Source organism: Hyla sarda, chromosome 8 (genome assembly GCF_029499605.1).
Source record: "Hyla sarda isolate aHylSar1 chromosome 8, aHylSar1.hap1, whole genome shotgun sequence".
NCBI lineage: Eukaryota > Metazoa > Chordata > Amphibia > Anura > Hylidae > Hyla > Hyla sarda.
The window spans coordinates 23,737,690-23,756,249 of record NC_079196.1 but is presented as its reverse complement, the minus strand read 5'-3'; the positions used below and the strand labels follow the sequence as shown (position 1 = coordinate 23,756,249).

Genomic DNA, 18,560 nt, shown 5'->3' with positions numbered 1-18,560 from the left:
GCTACCTGCCCTGACCTTCTGCTACGTCTGACCTTGCCTTTACCTTGTCCTTGTGTCCCGCGCCAGTCTCAGCCGTCAGAGAGGTCGAGTCGCTATTGGGTGAAACGACCTGGGGGTTACCTACCGCATCAAGTCCATCCCGCTTTGCGGAGGGCTCTGGTGAAAACCAGTAACCCCTTAGATTCCGTTCCCCTGGTACGGCCCACACCATCGCCTCTCTGGCACAGAGGATCCACTACCCATCTCCTTCCCGCATACCAGTCTGGACCCTGACAGTAGATCCGGCCATGGATCCCGCTGAGGTGCCACTGCCCAATATCGCTGACCTAACCTCCGTGGTTGCCCAGCAATCTCAGCAGATCGCCCAACAAGGCCAACAGCTGTCTCAGTTGACAGCCATGCTTCAGCAGCTTCTGCCACCACAGCAGCAACCATCTCCTCCGTCAGCTCCAGCATCTCCTCCACAGCGAGTTGCCGCTTCTAGATTCCGCATGTCCGTACCTGATAAGTTTGATGGGGACTCTAAGCTGTGCAGTGGGTTCCTGTCCCAGTGTTCCCTACACCTGGAGATGATGTCAGACCAGTTTCCCACAGAACGGTCTAAGGTGGCATTTGTGGTCAGCCTGCTCTCTGGAAAGGCCTTGTCCTGGGCCACACCGCTTTGGGACAGCAACGATCCTGCCACTGCTACCATTCAGTCCTTCTACCCCAAAGTATACAATGTCTTTGAGGAACCTGCCCGTGCATCATCCGCTGAAATAGCCTTGCTAAACCTTGTCCAAGGAGACTCTACAGTGGCCGAATATGCCATACAGTTCTGCACACTGGCCGCTGAGTTGGCCTGGAATAATGAGGCTCTCTGCGCGACCTTCAAGAAAGGTTTATCCAGCCACATCAAGGATTGTCTGGCCGCATGAGAGATACCCTCCTCCCTGACCGAACTCATCCACTTGGCTACCCGCATTGATATGCACTACATTGAAAGACGCAGGGAGCTTTGCCAGGAAAATGATCTTGTTCGCACAAGGCATAATCTGCGCCTGGCTCCTCTCTTTCAGCATCCATTGCAACCTGTTTCTGTGCCTTCCGCCGAGGAGGCCATGCAAGTCTCGCCTGACCCAACAAGAGAAGACTCGCCGTAGGAACGAGAACGTGTGCCTGTACTGTGCGAGCTCCGAACATTTCTTAAAGGACTGTCCTCTTCGTCCTCCGCGTCAGTGAAATGCACGCACCTAGTGAAAGTGGGAGAGGCGTTACTAGGTGTGAATTCTTCCTCTCCACGCCTGACTATACCAGTATGGATTTCCTTGCCCACTAAGTCTTCCTTCTCTGCTGAGGCCTTTCTGGACTCTGGTTCTACAGGAAATTTCATTAAAGCTTCATTGATGTCTCTTCAAACCATTCTACATTACCTCCGTGAACGGTCAAAATCTGGACTGTACCATGTGCTATCGCACTCAACCTTTGCGCATGGGTATTGGTGTCCTCCATCAAGAGGACATAGAATTTTTTGTACTTCCCAACTGTACCTCGGAAGTCTTACTTGGCCTGCCGTGGCTGCAGCGCCATTCACCTACCCTAGATTGGTCCTCTGGGGATATTAAAAGTTGGGGTTCTTCCTGTCACAAGCGATGTATGAAGTCTCTACCCATCTGTCAAGTTTCCACCACTACACCTCTGCCAGGCTTACCTAAGGCCTACCAGGACTTCGCTGATGTGTTCTGTAAAAAGAAAGCAGAGATCTTACTGCCACACAGACCCTTTGACTGTCCGATTGACTTGCTTCCTGGCACTACTCCACAACGTGGCAGGATTTTCCCTCTATCCGCTCCAGAAACGCAGGCCATATCTGAATATATACAAGAAAACCTTAAAAAGGGTTTTATCAGAAAATCTTCATCTCCTGCAGGAGCAGGCTTCTTTTTCGTTGCTAAAAAAGATGGAACCCTACGGCCTTGTATTGACTACCGCGGTCTTAACAAAATTACTGTAAAGAATCGTTATCCTTTGCCTCTCATCTCAGAACTATTTGATCGCCTGCGGGGAGCAATTTTTTTTTACCAAACTAGATCTTAGGGGTGCCTATAATCTCATCTGTATTCGAGAAGGTGACGAATGAAAAACCGCGTTCAATACTAGAGATGGACACTTTGAGTATCTTGACATGCTCTTTGGACTTTGCAACGCCCCTGCAGTCTTTCAGGAATTTGTTAATGAGATTTTTCGGGACATGCTGTATTCCTGTGTGGTAGTCTATCTTGATGACATCCTCATTTTTTCCTCCAACCTAGAGGAACACCGCCTCCATGTCCGTCAAGTGCTCCAGCGTCTACGCAAAAATCATCTTTATGCCAAATTTGAAAAATGTCTCTTTGAGCACAGCAGTCTACCCTTCCTGGGATACATAGTATCCAGTCAGGGCCTTCAAATGGACCCTGACAAGCTATTTGCGGTATTAGATTGGCCACGCCTCACTGGTCTGCGAGCTATCCAACGTTTTCTTGGATTTGCTAATTATTACCGTCAATTAATTCCCCACTTCTCCACCATCGTTGCTCCTGTTGCATTAACCAAGAAAAATGCTAATCCGAAATCCTGGCCACTGCAGGCGGAGGAAACCTTTAACCACCTCAAAGCTGCCTTTGCCTCTGCTTCTGTACTGTCCAGGCCTGATCCATTGAAGTCCTTTATCCTCGAAGTTGATGCCTCATCTGTTGGAGCTGGTGCAATTTTAATTTAAAAAAACGCAACGGGAAAGCAAAGAGAAAAAATACTCGATTGGCGACCGAGAACTCTTGGCCATCAAGTTGGCACTTGAGGAGTGGAGACATCTTTTGGAAGGATCCGTTCACCCCATCATCATCTATACGGACCATAAAAACGTGTCCTATATTCAATCTGCACAGCGATTGAATCCACGCAAAGCTAGATGGTCGTTGTTTTTTGCCTGCTTCAATTTTGAAATATATTTTCATCCTGCCGACAAAAATGTCAGGGCTGATGCTCTATCACGTTCCACCAATGTCTCTGAATCTGAGACTCTTCCTCAGCACATTATTCCTCTTGAGTGCCTTATGTCCTCTGCTTCTACCAGCCTTGTGCAAATTCCTCCTGGAAAGACCTTCGTACCTCCACGCCTTCGGCTCAAAATCCTTAAATGGTGTCACTCCTCTCATTTGGCCAGACATGCTGGTGTCAAGAAGTCTGTGCAGTTAATTTCCAGACACTATTAGTGGTCCTCCCTGGAGAAGGATGTGACTGATTTCATTCGGGCTTGTACTGTTTGTGCCCATGACAAAACCCCACGCCAGAAACCTGCTGGCCTTCTTTCTCTGCCTGTGCCTGAACAGCCATGGACCCATATAGCTATGTACTTCATTACTGACCTTCCATCGTCTCACGGCAATACAGTCGTTTGGGTGGTCGTTGATTGTCACGATCACACCCTATCGGTCCAGCTAAGACGCTAGAGAGAGGGGATGGTGCAAGGGTTAAAGCCGCCAGACCTCTGGGTATCCACTACAAGTCCCAGCAAGTCACCAAATTAACCCTTAGATAAACGTGTTTTACCAGAGCCTCCTTCAGAAAGGTGAGCTCATATATTTAGAGATCAAAGACCAGAGCTGATTAATTAAACATTTAATCTGATAAAAGGTATCACAGTGCTGACTATATAAAAATACAGAAACAAATGACATACAGGTACAAAAATATATAAAGAGTTTAGCAAGGCAAGTTCAGAAAACAAAAGATGAAGTTCTTACAGCAGGATGGTATAGCAGTCCATGAGAGAGCTGTTCTTAGGATGGTCTTGTCAGCTTGTGGCCCACCTTTTAACAACCAACTTTTAGTCTAGCATTGTTTAAATATCATATCTGCTTTCTTTGGAGGGAAACTCCATTCCTGTCACGGATCGGCAGGCTGGAGGTGGATCCTCTGTGCCAGAGAGGGATAGGCGTGGACCGTGCTAGTGGACCGGTTCTAAGCTGCTACTGGTTTTCACCAGAGCCCGCCGCAAAGCGGGATGGTCTTGCTGCGGCAGTAGCAACCAGGTCGTATCCACTAGCAACGGCTAAACCTCTCTGACTGCTGAAGATAGGCGCGGTACAAGGGAGTAGACAAGAGCAAGGTCGGACGTAGCAGAAGGTCGGGGCAGGCAGCAAGAATCGTAGTCAATAAGGCAATAGCAGGGGGTCAAGTACACAGTATGGACAAACACAGTAACGCTTTCACTAGGCACTAAGGCAACAAGATCCGGCAGGGGAGTGCAGGGGCAGTGATCAGATATAGCCAGGGAGCAGGTGGAAGCCAATTAAGCTAATTGGGCCAGGCACCAATCATTGGTGCACTGGCCCTTTAAGTCTCAGAGAGCTGGCGCGCGCGCGCCCTAGAGAGCGGAGCCGCGCGCGCCAGCACATGACAGCAGGGGACCGGGACGGGTAAGTGACTTGGGATGCGATTCGCGAGTGGGCGCGTCCCGCTATGCGAATCGCATCCCCGTCAGCAATGTCAGTGCAGCGCTCCCGGTCAGCGGGTCTGACTGGGGCGCTGCAGGGAGAGAAACACCGCGAGCGCTTCGGGGAGGAGCAGGGACCCGGAGCGCTCAGCGTAACAGTACCCCCCCCCTTAGGTCTCCCCCTCTTTTTGTCGGGATGTCGCTCCACCTGGGACGAGGACATTGGGAGCGATTGTAGAGTCTCCTTCAGGGGGACAGTGAAGTCCTGGGCAGACCGGTCAGAAGGAGTGGGAATGGGGAGGGAGGGCAGAGGGTGAGGCTTGGCACAGTCCAGATAGGCCTTGGGGAGACCAGGCACAGGAGGGGACACGGAGGCCCGACAGACGGGACCGGGAGCAGGCGTGAGGCATTTCTTGCGGCAAGCAGGACCCCAATTCTCGATCTCCCCGGTGGTCCAGTCAAGGGTGGGAGAATGGTGCTGGAGCCATGGCAGACCGAGAAGGACTTCAGATGTGCAGCCGGGCAGAACCAAGAATTCAATCTTTTCGAGATGTGGTCCAATGCTCATAAGCAGAGGCACTGTGCGAAAACGCACAGTGCAGTTCAACTAGACTCCGTTGACTGAAGCAATGTAGAGCGGCTTGATGAGACGGATCACCGGGATGCAGTACCTATCAAGCAAAGAGGCCAGAATAAAATTTCCAGAGGAACCAGAGTCCAAGACGGCCACGGCAGAGAAGGAGGAGTCGGCAGAAGGAGAAATCCGTACGGGCACAGTGAGACATGGAGAAGCAGACTCCGTACCCAGAGACGCCAGGCCCACATGAGCAGGTTGCGTGCGAGCATTTTCCAGACGAGGAGGACGAATCGGGCAATCCACCAAGAAATGTTCGGTACTAGCGCAGTAAAGACATAGATTCTTATCCCTACGGCGAGACCTCTCTTCAATAGTCAGGCGAGACCGATCTACTTGCATAGGCTCCTCGGCGGGAGGCACAGGGGTAGACTGCAAGGGATACCGTGAGAGAGGTGCCCAGGGATTAAGGTCTTTTTCCTGGCGGATTTCCTGGTGTCTTTCCGAAAAACGCATGTCAATGCGAGTGGCCAAATGAATAAGTTCATGCAGACTGGCAGGAATCTCTCGTGCGGCCAGCACATCTTTGATGTTACTGGATAGGCCTTTTTTAAAGGTCGTGCAGAGAGCCTCGTTGTTCCAAGATAATTCGGAAGCGAGAGTACGAAATCGGATGGCGTACTCGCCTACTGAAGAATTACCCTGGACCAGGTTCAGCAGGGCAGTCTCGGCAGAAGAAGCTCGGGCTGGTTCCTCGAAGACACTGCGAACCTCAGAGAAGAAGGAGTGTACAGTGGCGGTGACAGGGTCATCGGAGTCCCAGAGCGGTGTGGCCCAAGCCAAAGCCTTTCCAGACAGGAGACTAACCACGAAATCCACCTTCGACCGTTCAGTAGGAAATTGGTCCGACAACATCTCCAAATGTAGGGAACATTGTGACAGGAAACCTCGGCAGAGTCTAGAGTCCCCATCAAATTTGTCCGGCAGGGACAAGCGGAGGCTAGGAGCGGCCACTCGCTGCGGAAGAGGTGCAGGAGCCGGCGGAGGAGATGGTTGTTGCTGCTGTAGCTGTGACTGAAATTGTGACTGAAGCTGCTGTAGCTGCGACTGGAGTTGCTGTGTCATGGTGGTCAAGTACGACAGCTGGTGATCTTGTTGGGCGATCTGTCGGGCTTGCTGGGCGACCAGCGTAGAGAGGTCAGAGACAACTGGCAGGGGAACCTCAGCGGGATCCATGGCCGGATCTACTGTCACGGATCGGCAGGCTGGAGGTGGATCCTCTGTGCCAGAGAGGGATAGGCCTGGACCGTGCTAGTGGACCGGTTCTAAGCTGCTACTGGTTTTCACCAGAGCCCGCCGCAAAGTGGGATGGTCTTGCTGCGGCAGTAGCAACCAGGTCGTATCCACTAGCAACGGCTAAACCTCTCTGACTGCTGAAGATAGGCGCGGTACAAGGGAGTAGACAAGAGCAAGGTCGGACGTAGCAGAAGGTCGGGGCAGGCAGCAAGAATCGTAGTCAATAAGGCAATAGCAGAGGGTCAAGTACACAGTATGGACAAACACAGTAACGCTTTCACTAGGCACTAAGGCAACAAGATCCGGCAGGGGAGTGCAGGGGCAGTGATCAGATATAGCCAGGGAGCAGGTGGAAGCCAATTAAGCTAATTGGGCCAGGCACCAATCATTGGTGCACTGGCCCTTTAAGTCTCAGAGAGCTGGCGCACGCGAGCCCTATAGAGCGGAGCCGCGCGCGCCAGCACATGACAGCAGGGGACCGGGACGGGTAAGTGACTTGGGATGCGATTCGCGAGCGGGCGCGTCCCGCTATGCGAATCGCATCCCTGTCAGCAATGTCAGTGCAGCGCTCCCGGTCAGCGGGTCTGACCGGGGCGCTGCAGGGAGAGAAACACCGCAAGCGCTTCGGGGAGGAGCAGGGACCCGGAGCGCTCAGCGTAACAATTTCCCCCTCCCCTCTGATCCCACCAGGGGGGGCATCTCTCTTCCTGACCCCTTATCTGTTTGATTATATGATGGGACCACAGTGCATGACTTCAAAAGGAGATGTAAACAAACAGCCAGACCCCCCCCAATAAAATGCAATTCACAAAACACAGTCTGAATGACCTCTCACCCATGTCTTGGATAAGACATTACACAGTTACAATTATAATACACATATAGGATTTTAATAATCAGGCCTTGGGCCTGACACCTCCCCCTTAAGATGGGGACAGAGAGATCTTGCCTGCAGGCGGATAGATCTGTCTCCATTAACCGTCTACTTCTTTTCTTGACACCATAGGCCCTGCATTCCCAGGCAAAGATGGCACTGAAGGGGCCTAGTATCTGATTAAGCTGCCTCCTCCTTTCCTCTGAGAGCTGTGGATTGATCTCCACATCCTGAAGGGATCCCTGGCTCTTAGCTTCCTCCACTAGGTCTAGTAGGGGATCACTACCCAGCCCTTCCTCTGGTGCACTACATACACTGAGTACCACCTTCTCAGGGTCATAGTATGCCATATTAATGTGGTACTGTCTCTGCCTCTGACCTTTCTCATCAAGGGCAACTACATATGTGGTGGGTTCTAGGCACTGCAAAATGGGGAAGGGACCCTCCCAGACAGCCTGCAACTTGTTCTGCTTGATGGGGTTCAGAACCATTCCCTTCTGTCCCACTTCATAGACCCGGTCCCTTGCATTGTGATCATACCAGTACTTCTGCCTGGACTGTGCTGCTATGAGGTTGTCCTGTACCAGCCCAGTCAATGCCTGCAATCCTGTCCCTGAATCTCAGAACATACTCCACCACAAGTCTCAGGGGCAGGTAGCCCCCTCTTCCCTAACTAAATCTCGGGGTCCCCGCACTTTGTGAACATACAAGAACTCAAAGGGCGAGAAACCTGTAGATTCTTGGGGTACCTCCCTGTAAGCAAATAACAGATGGGCTAAATACTTTTCCCAGTCTCTGCCCTCCGATTTTACAAATGTTTTTAGCATTTGTTTTAAGGTGCCATTGTTACCGGACACTCTGTCCAACCAATGTAGAGGGTTGTAATCAGTTAACAGTAACTGATATTTGTAGATACAGGTATGGCTGTAATTTTTGCAAAGCCCAGACCACAGCTAGACATTCCTTCTCTATGACCGCATAGGCCACTCCCAAATGTCCTGCCAGGGGGGTCTCATGGGCTAACCTCAGCAGCTCTTTCCTGTACTGCCTAGGAACTACCAACTGCCTTTCTCTCTCCTGGGCCCCTAGCATGCCTTTGGAAAGGGACTCCCAGTACAAGATATCATTTTCCCAATATACCTGATGCCCCTCTGTGTCAACATCTGTATGCTCAGCACGTTGTCTCAGCCCTTCAAGGGAAGGGGCACTGCGCAGAGCTTCCTGGAAATGCTCATCTCCCTCCCCCATCTTGGGGCATCAGGGAGCACATTTCCCCCAGGTGAACTAGCATCTCCACCTTCCTCTCCCCCAGTTCCAGACATAACAATACAGGCATCATACACAGGGCTATCACTCCTTCCCTCCTCCTCCTTAGGCTCACAGGATTGGGACATATCACTCACTGCTGGTCCCTCATCCTTACATGTCACCAGGGGCACACCAACCCCTCCCCCTAGCCCATCTCCACTAGGTTTTGGCATTGGCAATGCATTTTCACCACATTTTACAATACACCCCATTCCACTTTTGGAAAACATTACTGGTTCAGTCACAGGTAAACAATTATCAATCCCTTGCATTCCCTCCCAGTTACCCCATTTCACAGTGTCTCCCAAAGTGTCGCATAGTACCTCAGAATGAACAGGGCTCTCTCCTAGCCCATCCGGTGTGCAGGTAGTGTCCTCTGGAGTATAATGACAGAGCATCTGACCCAAATCATTCCCCAGCAGAACATTAACAGGGATGTCCTCAGAGACCCCCACCTCCCGCAAACCTTTGCCTGTACCCCAATCCAGGTACACACGAGCCATGGGCACAGCAGGCTGCACACCTCCAATTCCTTTTAAAGCCATGGTTCTTCCAGGGATGATGTCCTCTGTATCCGTCACTTCAGGCCGCACCAAGGTAAAGGAGGCTCCAGAATCCCGCAAACCCACTGTCACCCGGTCACCCACAGTTACACTCTGCAGGTTATCCGCTCTTTTCTCCACCGCTCCGGACACCAGAAGAACGGCTGTGTGTCCTCCAGCTACTGGTGAAGAATTCTTTTTGTTGGGGCAAGTGGCACTTAGGTGCCCAATATTGTTGCATCTGTAACATCGGCGGGTGTCCCCCTGACCCAATGTGGCTCTTGTTGCTTTTGTGAATGATGGCAAGAATTTCCCGGCTGACCTGGTGGTGCTTTGTGGTTGTGTGGCTACCCTCCAGGTACTTGCTCCAGCTTGTGCAGATCCACGCTTTGCTGCTGGCGCCCGGTTGTTGGCAAAGTCATCTCCTAGTTCTGCTGCTTCCATGGCTGTCTTGGGCTTGCGGTCCAAAATCCACTCTCTGGCTTCAAAGCTCCGTGTTTGGAGAAACTGATCCAGGACCATCAAGTCCTCCAGGGCCTCATAGGTAGTGACTTGTAGGCCCCCAGTCCATTGCCTGAATTCAGTCCTTAGCTGACCTGCATGTTCAGTGCAACTTTCTGTGGCGCTTTGTTGCAAAGTCCGAAACTTTTTCCGACAAGTCTCTGGAGTCAGATTAAAACTTTTGAGCAGGGCAGATTTTATTGCCTCATAGTCCTGGTCACTCTCAGAGGAAAGAGAAGAAAACACATCCAGAGCTTTCCCTCGCAACCATGGGGTTAGATATCGTCCTCACTGTTCCTTAGGTAGATGGAACTGCCGGCAAACCTTTTCAAATCCCCTCAGGAACACATCCAGATGACCATCTTTCTCCAACATGGGGAAATGTTCCAAGCGGGGTTTGTGGTCTCCTTGATCCTGCACATCACTCCGTGCGGATGAAGCATCCCCTCTCAGCCTCAGAACCTCCAGTTCATGCCTTCGCTGGGCCTCTCTTTCTGCGGCTTGTGCCTCTCTCTCGGCAGTTTGGTACTGGAGAAGCAGTTGGAGTTTCATATTGGCATCCACATTCCCAAGGTGTTGTAAGGCAGTCCGCATATAAGAGTCCAAGGCCTCATGTGGAGTACTGTCCTGATGGGGAGTAATGTTGTATTCCCCAGGAGATATCAGTCCTTGGATGGCAGTTCCAGCTGCAGGACTTTGCCTCATATCACTCAGCTCTTCTGCAAGGGCATCCACATCAGCAATAAGTTGTTCCTTGTTCTTTCCTGCAGTAGGGATGTCCTTTTCTTGGCACATTAGCTCCAGTGCAGGCTTGGACTGCTTGCGATATGCCTCCATATTTCCGAGATGAGACAGAGGAGGTAAAACAGGATATGGGGAGGACAGAACTGTCTTGCACTCTTTTTGCATGTCTTTTAAACCGGCACTGAGCTCTGTGATGTATGCACTTTCTTTTTAGTACTAAGATTTCCTTACAGGTAAAATCCAGCAAGCCCTAAAAATCTCTAAATATCTCCCACCGCTGCCACTAGTTGTCACGATCAAACCCTGCTAAGACGCTAGAGAGAGTGTGATGGTGCAAGGGTTAAAGCCGCCAGACCTCTGGGTATCCACTACAAGTCCCAGCAAGTCACCAAATTAACCCTTAGATAAACGTGTTTTACCAGAGCCTCCTTCAGAAAGGTGAGCTCATATATTTAGAGATCAAAGACCAGAGCTGATTAATTAAACATTTAATCTGATAAAAGGTATCACAGTGCTGACTATATAAAAATACAGAAACAAATGACATACAGGTACAAAATATATAAAGAGTGTAGCAAGGCAAGTTCAGAAAACAAAAGATGAAGTTCTTACAGCATGATGGTATAGCAGTCCATGAGAGAGCTGTTCATATGATGGTCTTGTCAGTTTGTGGCCCAGCTTTTAACAACCAACTTTTAGTCTAGCATTGTTTAAATATCATATCTGCTTTCTTTGGAGGGAAACTCCATTCCCCCCTCCCCTCTGATCCCACTAGGTGGGGCATCTCTCTTCCTGACCCCTTTTCTGTTTGATTATATGATGGGACCAGAGTGCATGACTTCAAAAGAGCCTTTTACTTCAAAGGAGATGTAAACAAACAAAACACAGTCTGAATGACCTCTCACCCATTTCTTGGATGAGACATTACACAGTCACAATTATAATACACATATAGGATTTTAATAATCAGGCCTTGGGCCTGACATTGATCGTTTTTCTAAAATGGCCCATTTTGTCCCTCTGCCAGGTCTGCCTACTGCGCCTCAATTGATGAAACAATTTTTCCTTCATATTTTTCGCCTCCATGGGCTTCCCATGCAAATCGTCTCTGACAGAGGCATCCAATTTGTTTCCAAATTTTGGAGAGCGCTATGTAGTCAATTAAAAATCAAATTACATTTTTCTTCTGCTTACCACGCTCAATCCAACGGTCAAGTGGAAAGAGTAAATCAAATACTTGGTGACTACTTGCGTCATTTTGTCTCCTCCCGTCAAGATGACTGGGTGGATCTTTTGCCCTGGGCCGAATTTTCATACAATTTTAAAGATTCTGAGTCTTCTTCCAAGTCCCCATTTTTTGTGGTGTACGGCCGCCACCCGATTCCCCCCCTCCCTATTCCCTCTTCCTCTGGAGTTCCTGCTGTGGATGAATTGACTCAAGATTTTTGCTCCATCTGGAGTGAGACTCGTAATTCTCTTTTGCTGGCTTCATCTCGCATGAAGAAACATGCCGATAAGAGGAGAAGACCTCCCCCTGTTTTTGTCCCTGGTGACAAAGTGTGGCTTTCAGCGAGGTAAATTCGTTTCCGTGTGCTACAAGCTAGGTCCTCGTTTCTTTGGACCCTTCAAAATAAAAAAACAAATTAATCCTGTCTCCTATCAACTTCATCTTCCCACCTTCTCTTTGTATTCCCAATTCTTTCCATGTTTCTCTTCCTAAATCTCTCATACTTAACCATTATTCTCCCAAGGTCACTGTTCCTGCTCCTGTCTCTGGCTCCTCTGATGTCTTCTCTGTAAAGGAGATCCTCGCCTCCAAGGTCATCCGAGGTAAAAGATTGCTCTAGTGTCCCCGGCGGGGATGAGATCCACGTGGCGGGACGTGCCTGCCCGCGGGTCGCATCCCGATCCTCTCACCTGCTTGTCCTCCTTCAGTTCTGTCCCGGTAGACGGGGCCCCGCTCTCTAGGGCACGCGCGCGCGCCAGCTCTCTGAAATTTAAAGGGCCTGTGCACCATTAATTGGTGCCTGGCCCAATCAGTATAATCACTCCCATTTCATATAAAAACCCTCTTCCCCTTCCTGTCCTTGCCGGGACTTGTTGCCTTTGTGCCAGTGAAAGCGTTTTTGTGAGCCCATTGCCTGTGTATCCAGACCCTTGCTGTTTCACCTGACTACGAACCGTTGCTACCTGCCCTGACCTGCTACGTCTGACCTTGCCTTTGCCTTGTCCTTGTGTCCCGCGCCAGTCTCAGCCGCCAGAGAGGTCGAGTCGCTATTGGGTGGAACGACCTGGGGGTTACCTGCCGCAACAAGTCCATCCCGCTTTGCGGCGGGATGTGGTGAAAACCAGTAACCCCTTAGATTCCGTTCCCCTGGTACGGCCCACGCCATCGCCTCTCTGGCACAGAGGATCCACTACCCGTCTCCTTCCCGCATACCAGTGCGGACCCTGACAGTGAATTAAAGGGGTAGTCCACCCAAGACATCTTATCCCCTATCCAAAGGATAAGGGATAAGATGTCTGATTGCTGGGGACCCTTGCGATATTCACTGCGGCACCCCAGTCTTCCGGTGCATGGAGCGAACTTTGCTCCATGCCAGATGACTGGCGATTTAGCGCCGGAGGCTCATGACGCCACGGCCATGCCCCCTTGTGATGCCATGGCCCCTTAATGCATGTCTATGGGAGGGGGCATGATGGCCGTCACGCCCCCTCCCATAGACTTGTGTAGAGGGGGCATGGCATGACGTCACAAGGGGATGTGACCATGACATCACAAGCCTCCGGCGCAACACCCGATGTTCCAAACAAACGCTGGGTGCTGAAGGAAGATCGCGGGGGTCCTAGTGGCAGGATCCCCGCAATCAGACACCTTATCTCCTATCCTTTGGATAGGGGATAAGATATCTAGGGACGGAGTACCCCTTTAAAGCATCTTATGGTGTAATAGCATCAGTCTATGGTCTCAAGCTGAAGATACTTTGATGCAACAATAGAAAAACCAAACGCACACAATAAAATTAATGATAGTAAAAAAATAAATAAGAAAAATTGGGAGGGCCAAAACTAAATGATCATTTCCACCCTAGTGGTACCAGGCTGCTACTGCTTGGTTTGTATCTGGCTAGTTGTAGAAAATAGTGGAGAACCCAACCTTTTTTTCTCATAAATAATAAAAAAAAAAATTAAAATAAGATAAGTAGATAAATCCTTAACCAGCCAGATAAAAACCAAGCAGTAGTTTTATTTTTACTCTCCCCAGCCTAGTACTACTAGACTGCTGCTGCCCCAGTCTCGACCATACTCTGAATAAATCAAGATGTTTCGGAAAATGTCTCAGTTTTATTTATCATTTGCATATTATTAACATATCTACCAATCCTGGGGTAGATTTATTAAACTGTGTGAGAGAAAAGGGGAAGTGATTTCACCACAGCAACCAATCACAGCTCAGCTAACAACCTCTGGTAAAGTGAAAGCTGAGCTGTGATTGGCTGCTGTGGGGAAATCACTCTACATGTTCTCTCACACAGTTTGATAAATCTCCCCCCCCCCCTGTGATTCCCACAATGCTACAACTTTTCCTTCTTGGTGTTTCAATATTGAGGATTGTATCTTGTCATTGTATTATTTATTTTTAGGGATAGGATGAATCTACAGATGATGATTCCCTAAGCAGGCATCAGTCTAAGGCAGTGCTTAACAAACTGGGTGCCTCCAGCTTTTACAAAACTACAACTCCCAGCATACCCTGACAGCCAAAGGCTGTCCGAGCATGCTGGGAGTTGTAGTTTTACAAAAGCTGGAGGCACCCTGGTTGGAAAACACTGGTCTAAGGGATCTCTATCCATAAATTTTGTGAAGCAATCGACTTACCACAATTTTGTACTTCTACTATATCTTAAGTGACACAAATTTGACAAAAGGAATACCACAAAAAATGCATACTTTATGGGCACATCCAGCAGATCCCACAGATCTCTATAGGGATTTATTAAGCCAGCAGTACAGATTATAATATCCATTGGGTGCACTCGTACCTGTGACATTATACTGGTAGTGGAAACAATTACTGTTCAGGACGCACGGCTCCGTTTCCAAGTTCTCAGGACAAGTCTTTCCGTTAGTCGCTATTCTCAGTGGAAATCTCCTCCTTGACCTCGAGGAGTTGGTGTCGCATGACTGATGGAAAAAGCAGAGGAGAAGACTGTTAGTGTCATGAATGCTGCATCGCTACTTCTGCAGAACACACGTCTCTGGAACTAAATTTCACAATTCTCAGGACTGTGGTGCTGAGATCAGGTGCGAAGGAGACAAGTTTTAGTTAAGGAATAAAACAAGAATTCTAAAGAATTTAAAAGATGGTTATGACACATTACCTCAGGGACTGACACAGAAAGCAGACCGTCCCTGTGAGAAAAGAATATATAGTCAACTTGCTCTTAAAGGGAATCTGTCAGCTCCCTATGTGGTACAGACCTGTAAACAAGAAATGCTATAGACCGTACTAACTATATAGAGGTGGCTTTCAACCACAGCATGCATGCCTTCTCCCTCCCCCTCTCACCTTGCTCTACATGGTTGATGTACAGGGCTGTGCTTCCAGTAATGAGCCCTGTACGTCAATCAGTGAAAGCAGGTCAGAAAGGAGGAGGTTTGGCTTGGTGCCACCTCTATGACACTTAACAGTAAAACAACAGTTTGATAATTTTACAAATGGCTGCATCCATTTCCTGATTGGCTAAACGGGCTCTCACTGATGAGACAAGGTGGGGCAGGAATGATCAGTGGGGACAGTCAAGCCCCGTTTTGGAGATCACAAGGGTCTGACCTATTCACCATAGACTTGATACCCATTAAGCACTGCATTATTTTGCTTGTAATGTAACAATCTGTGGGGTTTTCTGCCTGTGGAATCCAGATGGAAAATATTCAGTGTATCCACTGCATGTGAACATATCCTTAAAAGGATTTCCAGATAAATACCCGATACCCACCGATCAACTGTTCTGCACAGCTGTAACACCCAGACATTAAAGGAGTACTCCACCCCTAGACATCTTATCCCCTATCCATAGGATAGGGGATAAGTTGTCTGATCGCGGGGGTCCCGCCGCTGGGGACCCCCGCAATATAGCATCCGGCACCCCCCTGTTTTTGGAAGCGCTGGAGGGTCTGGGTCCCGACCATGGGAACGGAAGATCGTGACATCACGACTCCGCCCCCGTGTGATGTCACGCCCGCCCCCTCAATGAAAGTCTTTGGGAGGGGGCGTGATGGACGTGATGTCACACGGGGCGGAGTCGTGACATCACAATCTTCCGTTCCCATGGTCGGGACCCAGACCCTCCAGCGCTTCCGGAGCAGAAACAGGTGGGTGCCGCATGCTATATTGCAGGGGTTCCCAGCGGTGGGACTCCCGCGATCAGACATCTTATCCCCTATGCTTTGGATAGGGGAAAAGATGTCTAGGGGTGGAGTACCCCTTTAAGGTGACATTCATCAGACTTCTTACTGAGCTCTGAGAATTTGGTATGCCAAAGTCAGGGGCGTAGCTATAGAGGTTGCAGAGGTAGCAGTCGCACCGGGGCCCAGGTGTCTAAGGGTGCCCCAAAACTCATCTGCCCTATAAGAGACCTGTATTTTAATTGGCATATAGGGCCCTTTTGCAGATTTTGCATCGGGGCCCAGAAGCTACAAGCTACGCCTCTGGTCATAGTGGTTACCTGCCGCCACCACTAGGGCGAGCTGACTGCATAGAACGTCATACACTCCCACAAAGTTCATTTCTAGCTCTATAAATCTGTATGTGGTCATGTGGTAGATACGGGCAGCCAGAAGAACATCCTCTGTACTGATATATGGTGAAATTAATCACAGCAGAAGTTTGGACATGGAAATATTATGGTGCCGTATATTTGGCAGAGCCCCCAGTAGAGAGCGGGTCCTATGATTTCTGTATACCCCTCTGATTTAAAGATTTTCATTTTCTAAGGAATTTTTCCCCCTAAATTATATGTTTATTGAATCCACGCCGGCATTTCCAAGCACACATACTTCCCAATAACCGGTGCAGACGATTAACAGCCGGGGCCGACGGTTATTAAATGTCTGTCAATAATTCACTCTCCTGCTTTTCATTGTACGTTCTCTTGTGACTAATTAACTTCCCGTGATCCCTCGCTCAATGCCACCAGCTCTACGAATTACTCTGGACTGATAAGCGCCAAATAAATGGAAAAAAAAAAACAAAGCAAAACATCTACTGAATAAACAGGAAAACCGATTTTACTAAATTTCTGTACCTTCTGAAAGGGAGGGTTCATTATCTAGAAGGATGGGGGTTCGCATCCGATGAGTACCGGTCCTGCGGTTGTTAATGGAAGACAACGGCAAATTAATTTAGTGAGTCTGTCCTGAGAGAAACTATTAATAACCGCGATAGACGGACGAGACGGCTAATTGGCCTTTATCTGCCATCGAAATGTTCTTGTGTATAGTGGATGTCAGCGGATTCTCGGCACAGTCCTCATCAATGTCTCTCTATATAGAACTCCATTTCACTTTCGCCCTCCAGTAGTTTAATTAGAATTATCAAAGTAATAATTAAAGATCATGGCGGATTTCGGCGCGCTCCCAGGACGGCGGATGTCAGAAATGAGAGGTGTTATATTTACACTGCAAATAGGAATTCAAATAACTATGACTGCAGAAGCCTCGAAAGATCAGATACAGGGAAGACCGAGGGCCCCTACTAGGATAGAATAGTCAGCACGGCTTAGGGGGGTTTCACACCACGTTTTGTACTTATGGTTCCCGTATACGGCTGGGAGGAGGGGGGCGGAGCTTAATCGCGGCGCCCGCACTCAGCCGTATAGGGGAACCGTATTTAATGCATGTCTATGAGCCGACCGGAGTGAACCGCAGCCTCCGGTCGGATGCGTTTTCGGCCATATGCGGTTTCCCGACCGTAGGCAAAAACGCGGTTGAGCACGTTTTTTCCTGCGGCCGGGAAACCGCATACGGCCGAAAACGCAGCCGGTTCACTCCGGTCGGCTCATAGACATGCATTAAATACAGTTCCCCTATACGGCGAAGTGCGGGCGCCGTGATCAAGACCCGCCCCCCCTCCTCCCAGCCGTATACGGGAACCGTAAGTACAAAAACGTGGTGTCCACCCTTACTGAGGACTTTATATACACTGCCTGTTAGTCAGAGAGTGAGCAGTAACAATGTTAAAGGGGTATTCCAGTTAATATACATTTGTTTTCATATCCCACTGGCTCTGGAAAGTTAAACAGATTTGTAAACTACTTACAATCTTAATCCTTCCAGTACTTATCAGCTGTTAAAATTAAGTTGTTCTTTTCTGTCTGACAATAGTGCTCTCTGCTGACATCTCTGTCTGTCTCCGGGAACTGTCCAGAGTAGGAGCAAATGCCCATAGCGAACCTCTCCTGCTCTGGACAGTTCCTGAGACAGACAGATGTCTCAGCAGAGAGCACTGTTGTCAGACAGAAAAGAACAACTCAACTTCAGCAGCTCATAAGTACTGAAAGGATTAAGATTTTATAATAGAAGTTATTTACAAATCTGTTTAACTTTCTGGAGCCAGTTGATAAATATACAATAATTTTTTTCTGGATAACCCCTTTAATTTGAGGCGTAATGTCGCAAGTGGAAATTCTGCTGTTGGAATAGACCCTCAGATCTTTTCAGGCTGTGTTTCCACTAGGTTTTAAGAGCCACATTTCCAGCCTCAAAAAAAATAAATAAATAAATAAAATGTAATGCAAAAAAGGCTAATATTACTTTTCTCAAACTTTCTTCATACATTTACCCAACAAGGCAAGAGTTGAGGTAGGTTCAGCCCATCTCTATCTAGTGGTCAAATGAGTTAGGCAGATGCTAACTGATAAAGAGGAAATGGACAGGACTTACCTAGGCTCTTGCCATAGAGGGGAACGCCCAATGGGCACTTGAGCCTTATGTGCATAATAACAACAAGACTTTTATCTCAGCACTGGAAAGGACTATGGAGATTAAAAAAATAAAATAAAAAAAAAACACAGTATGCCACTATTTAAAACCGTGTATTCCTGCTGACAGCTCCACTTTGAGTATACAGGCAAGAGACCTCCTTAAAGGGGTACTCCACCCCTAGACATCTTATCCCCTATCCAAAGGACAGGAGATAAGATGTCAGATCGCCGTGGTCCCGCTGCTGGGGATCCCCAGGATCCCCGCTGCAGCACTGCGCTA

The 18,560-nt window shown here is 48.9% G+C and overlaps 1 protein-coding gene across 7 annotated transcripts in view; it reads right to left on the bottom strand.

Annotated features, from left to right (window-relative positions):
• Positions 1–18,560, bottom strand: part of THSD7B (thrombospondin type 1 domain containing 7B) — a 567,277-nt gene that overhangs the window by 99,850 nt on the left and 448,867 nt on the right. For all 7 annotated transcript variants that reach the window (XM_056535831.1, XM_056535826.1, XM_056535830.1 and 4 more), the window contains one exon: positions 14,339–14,480. In XM_056535831.1, the coding sequence (XP_056391806.1) occupies positions 14,339–14,480 (142 nt within the window). The remainder of the gene's footprint in view (positions 1–14,338; positions 14,481–18,560) is intronic.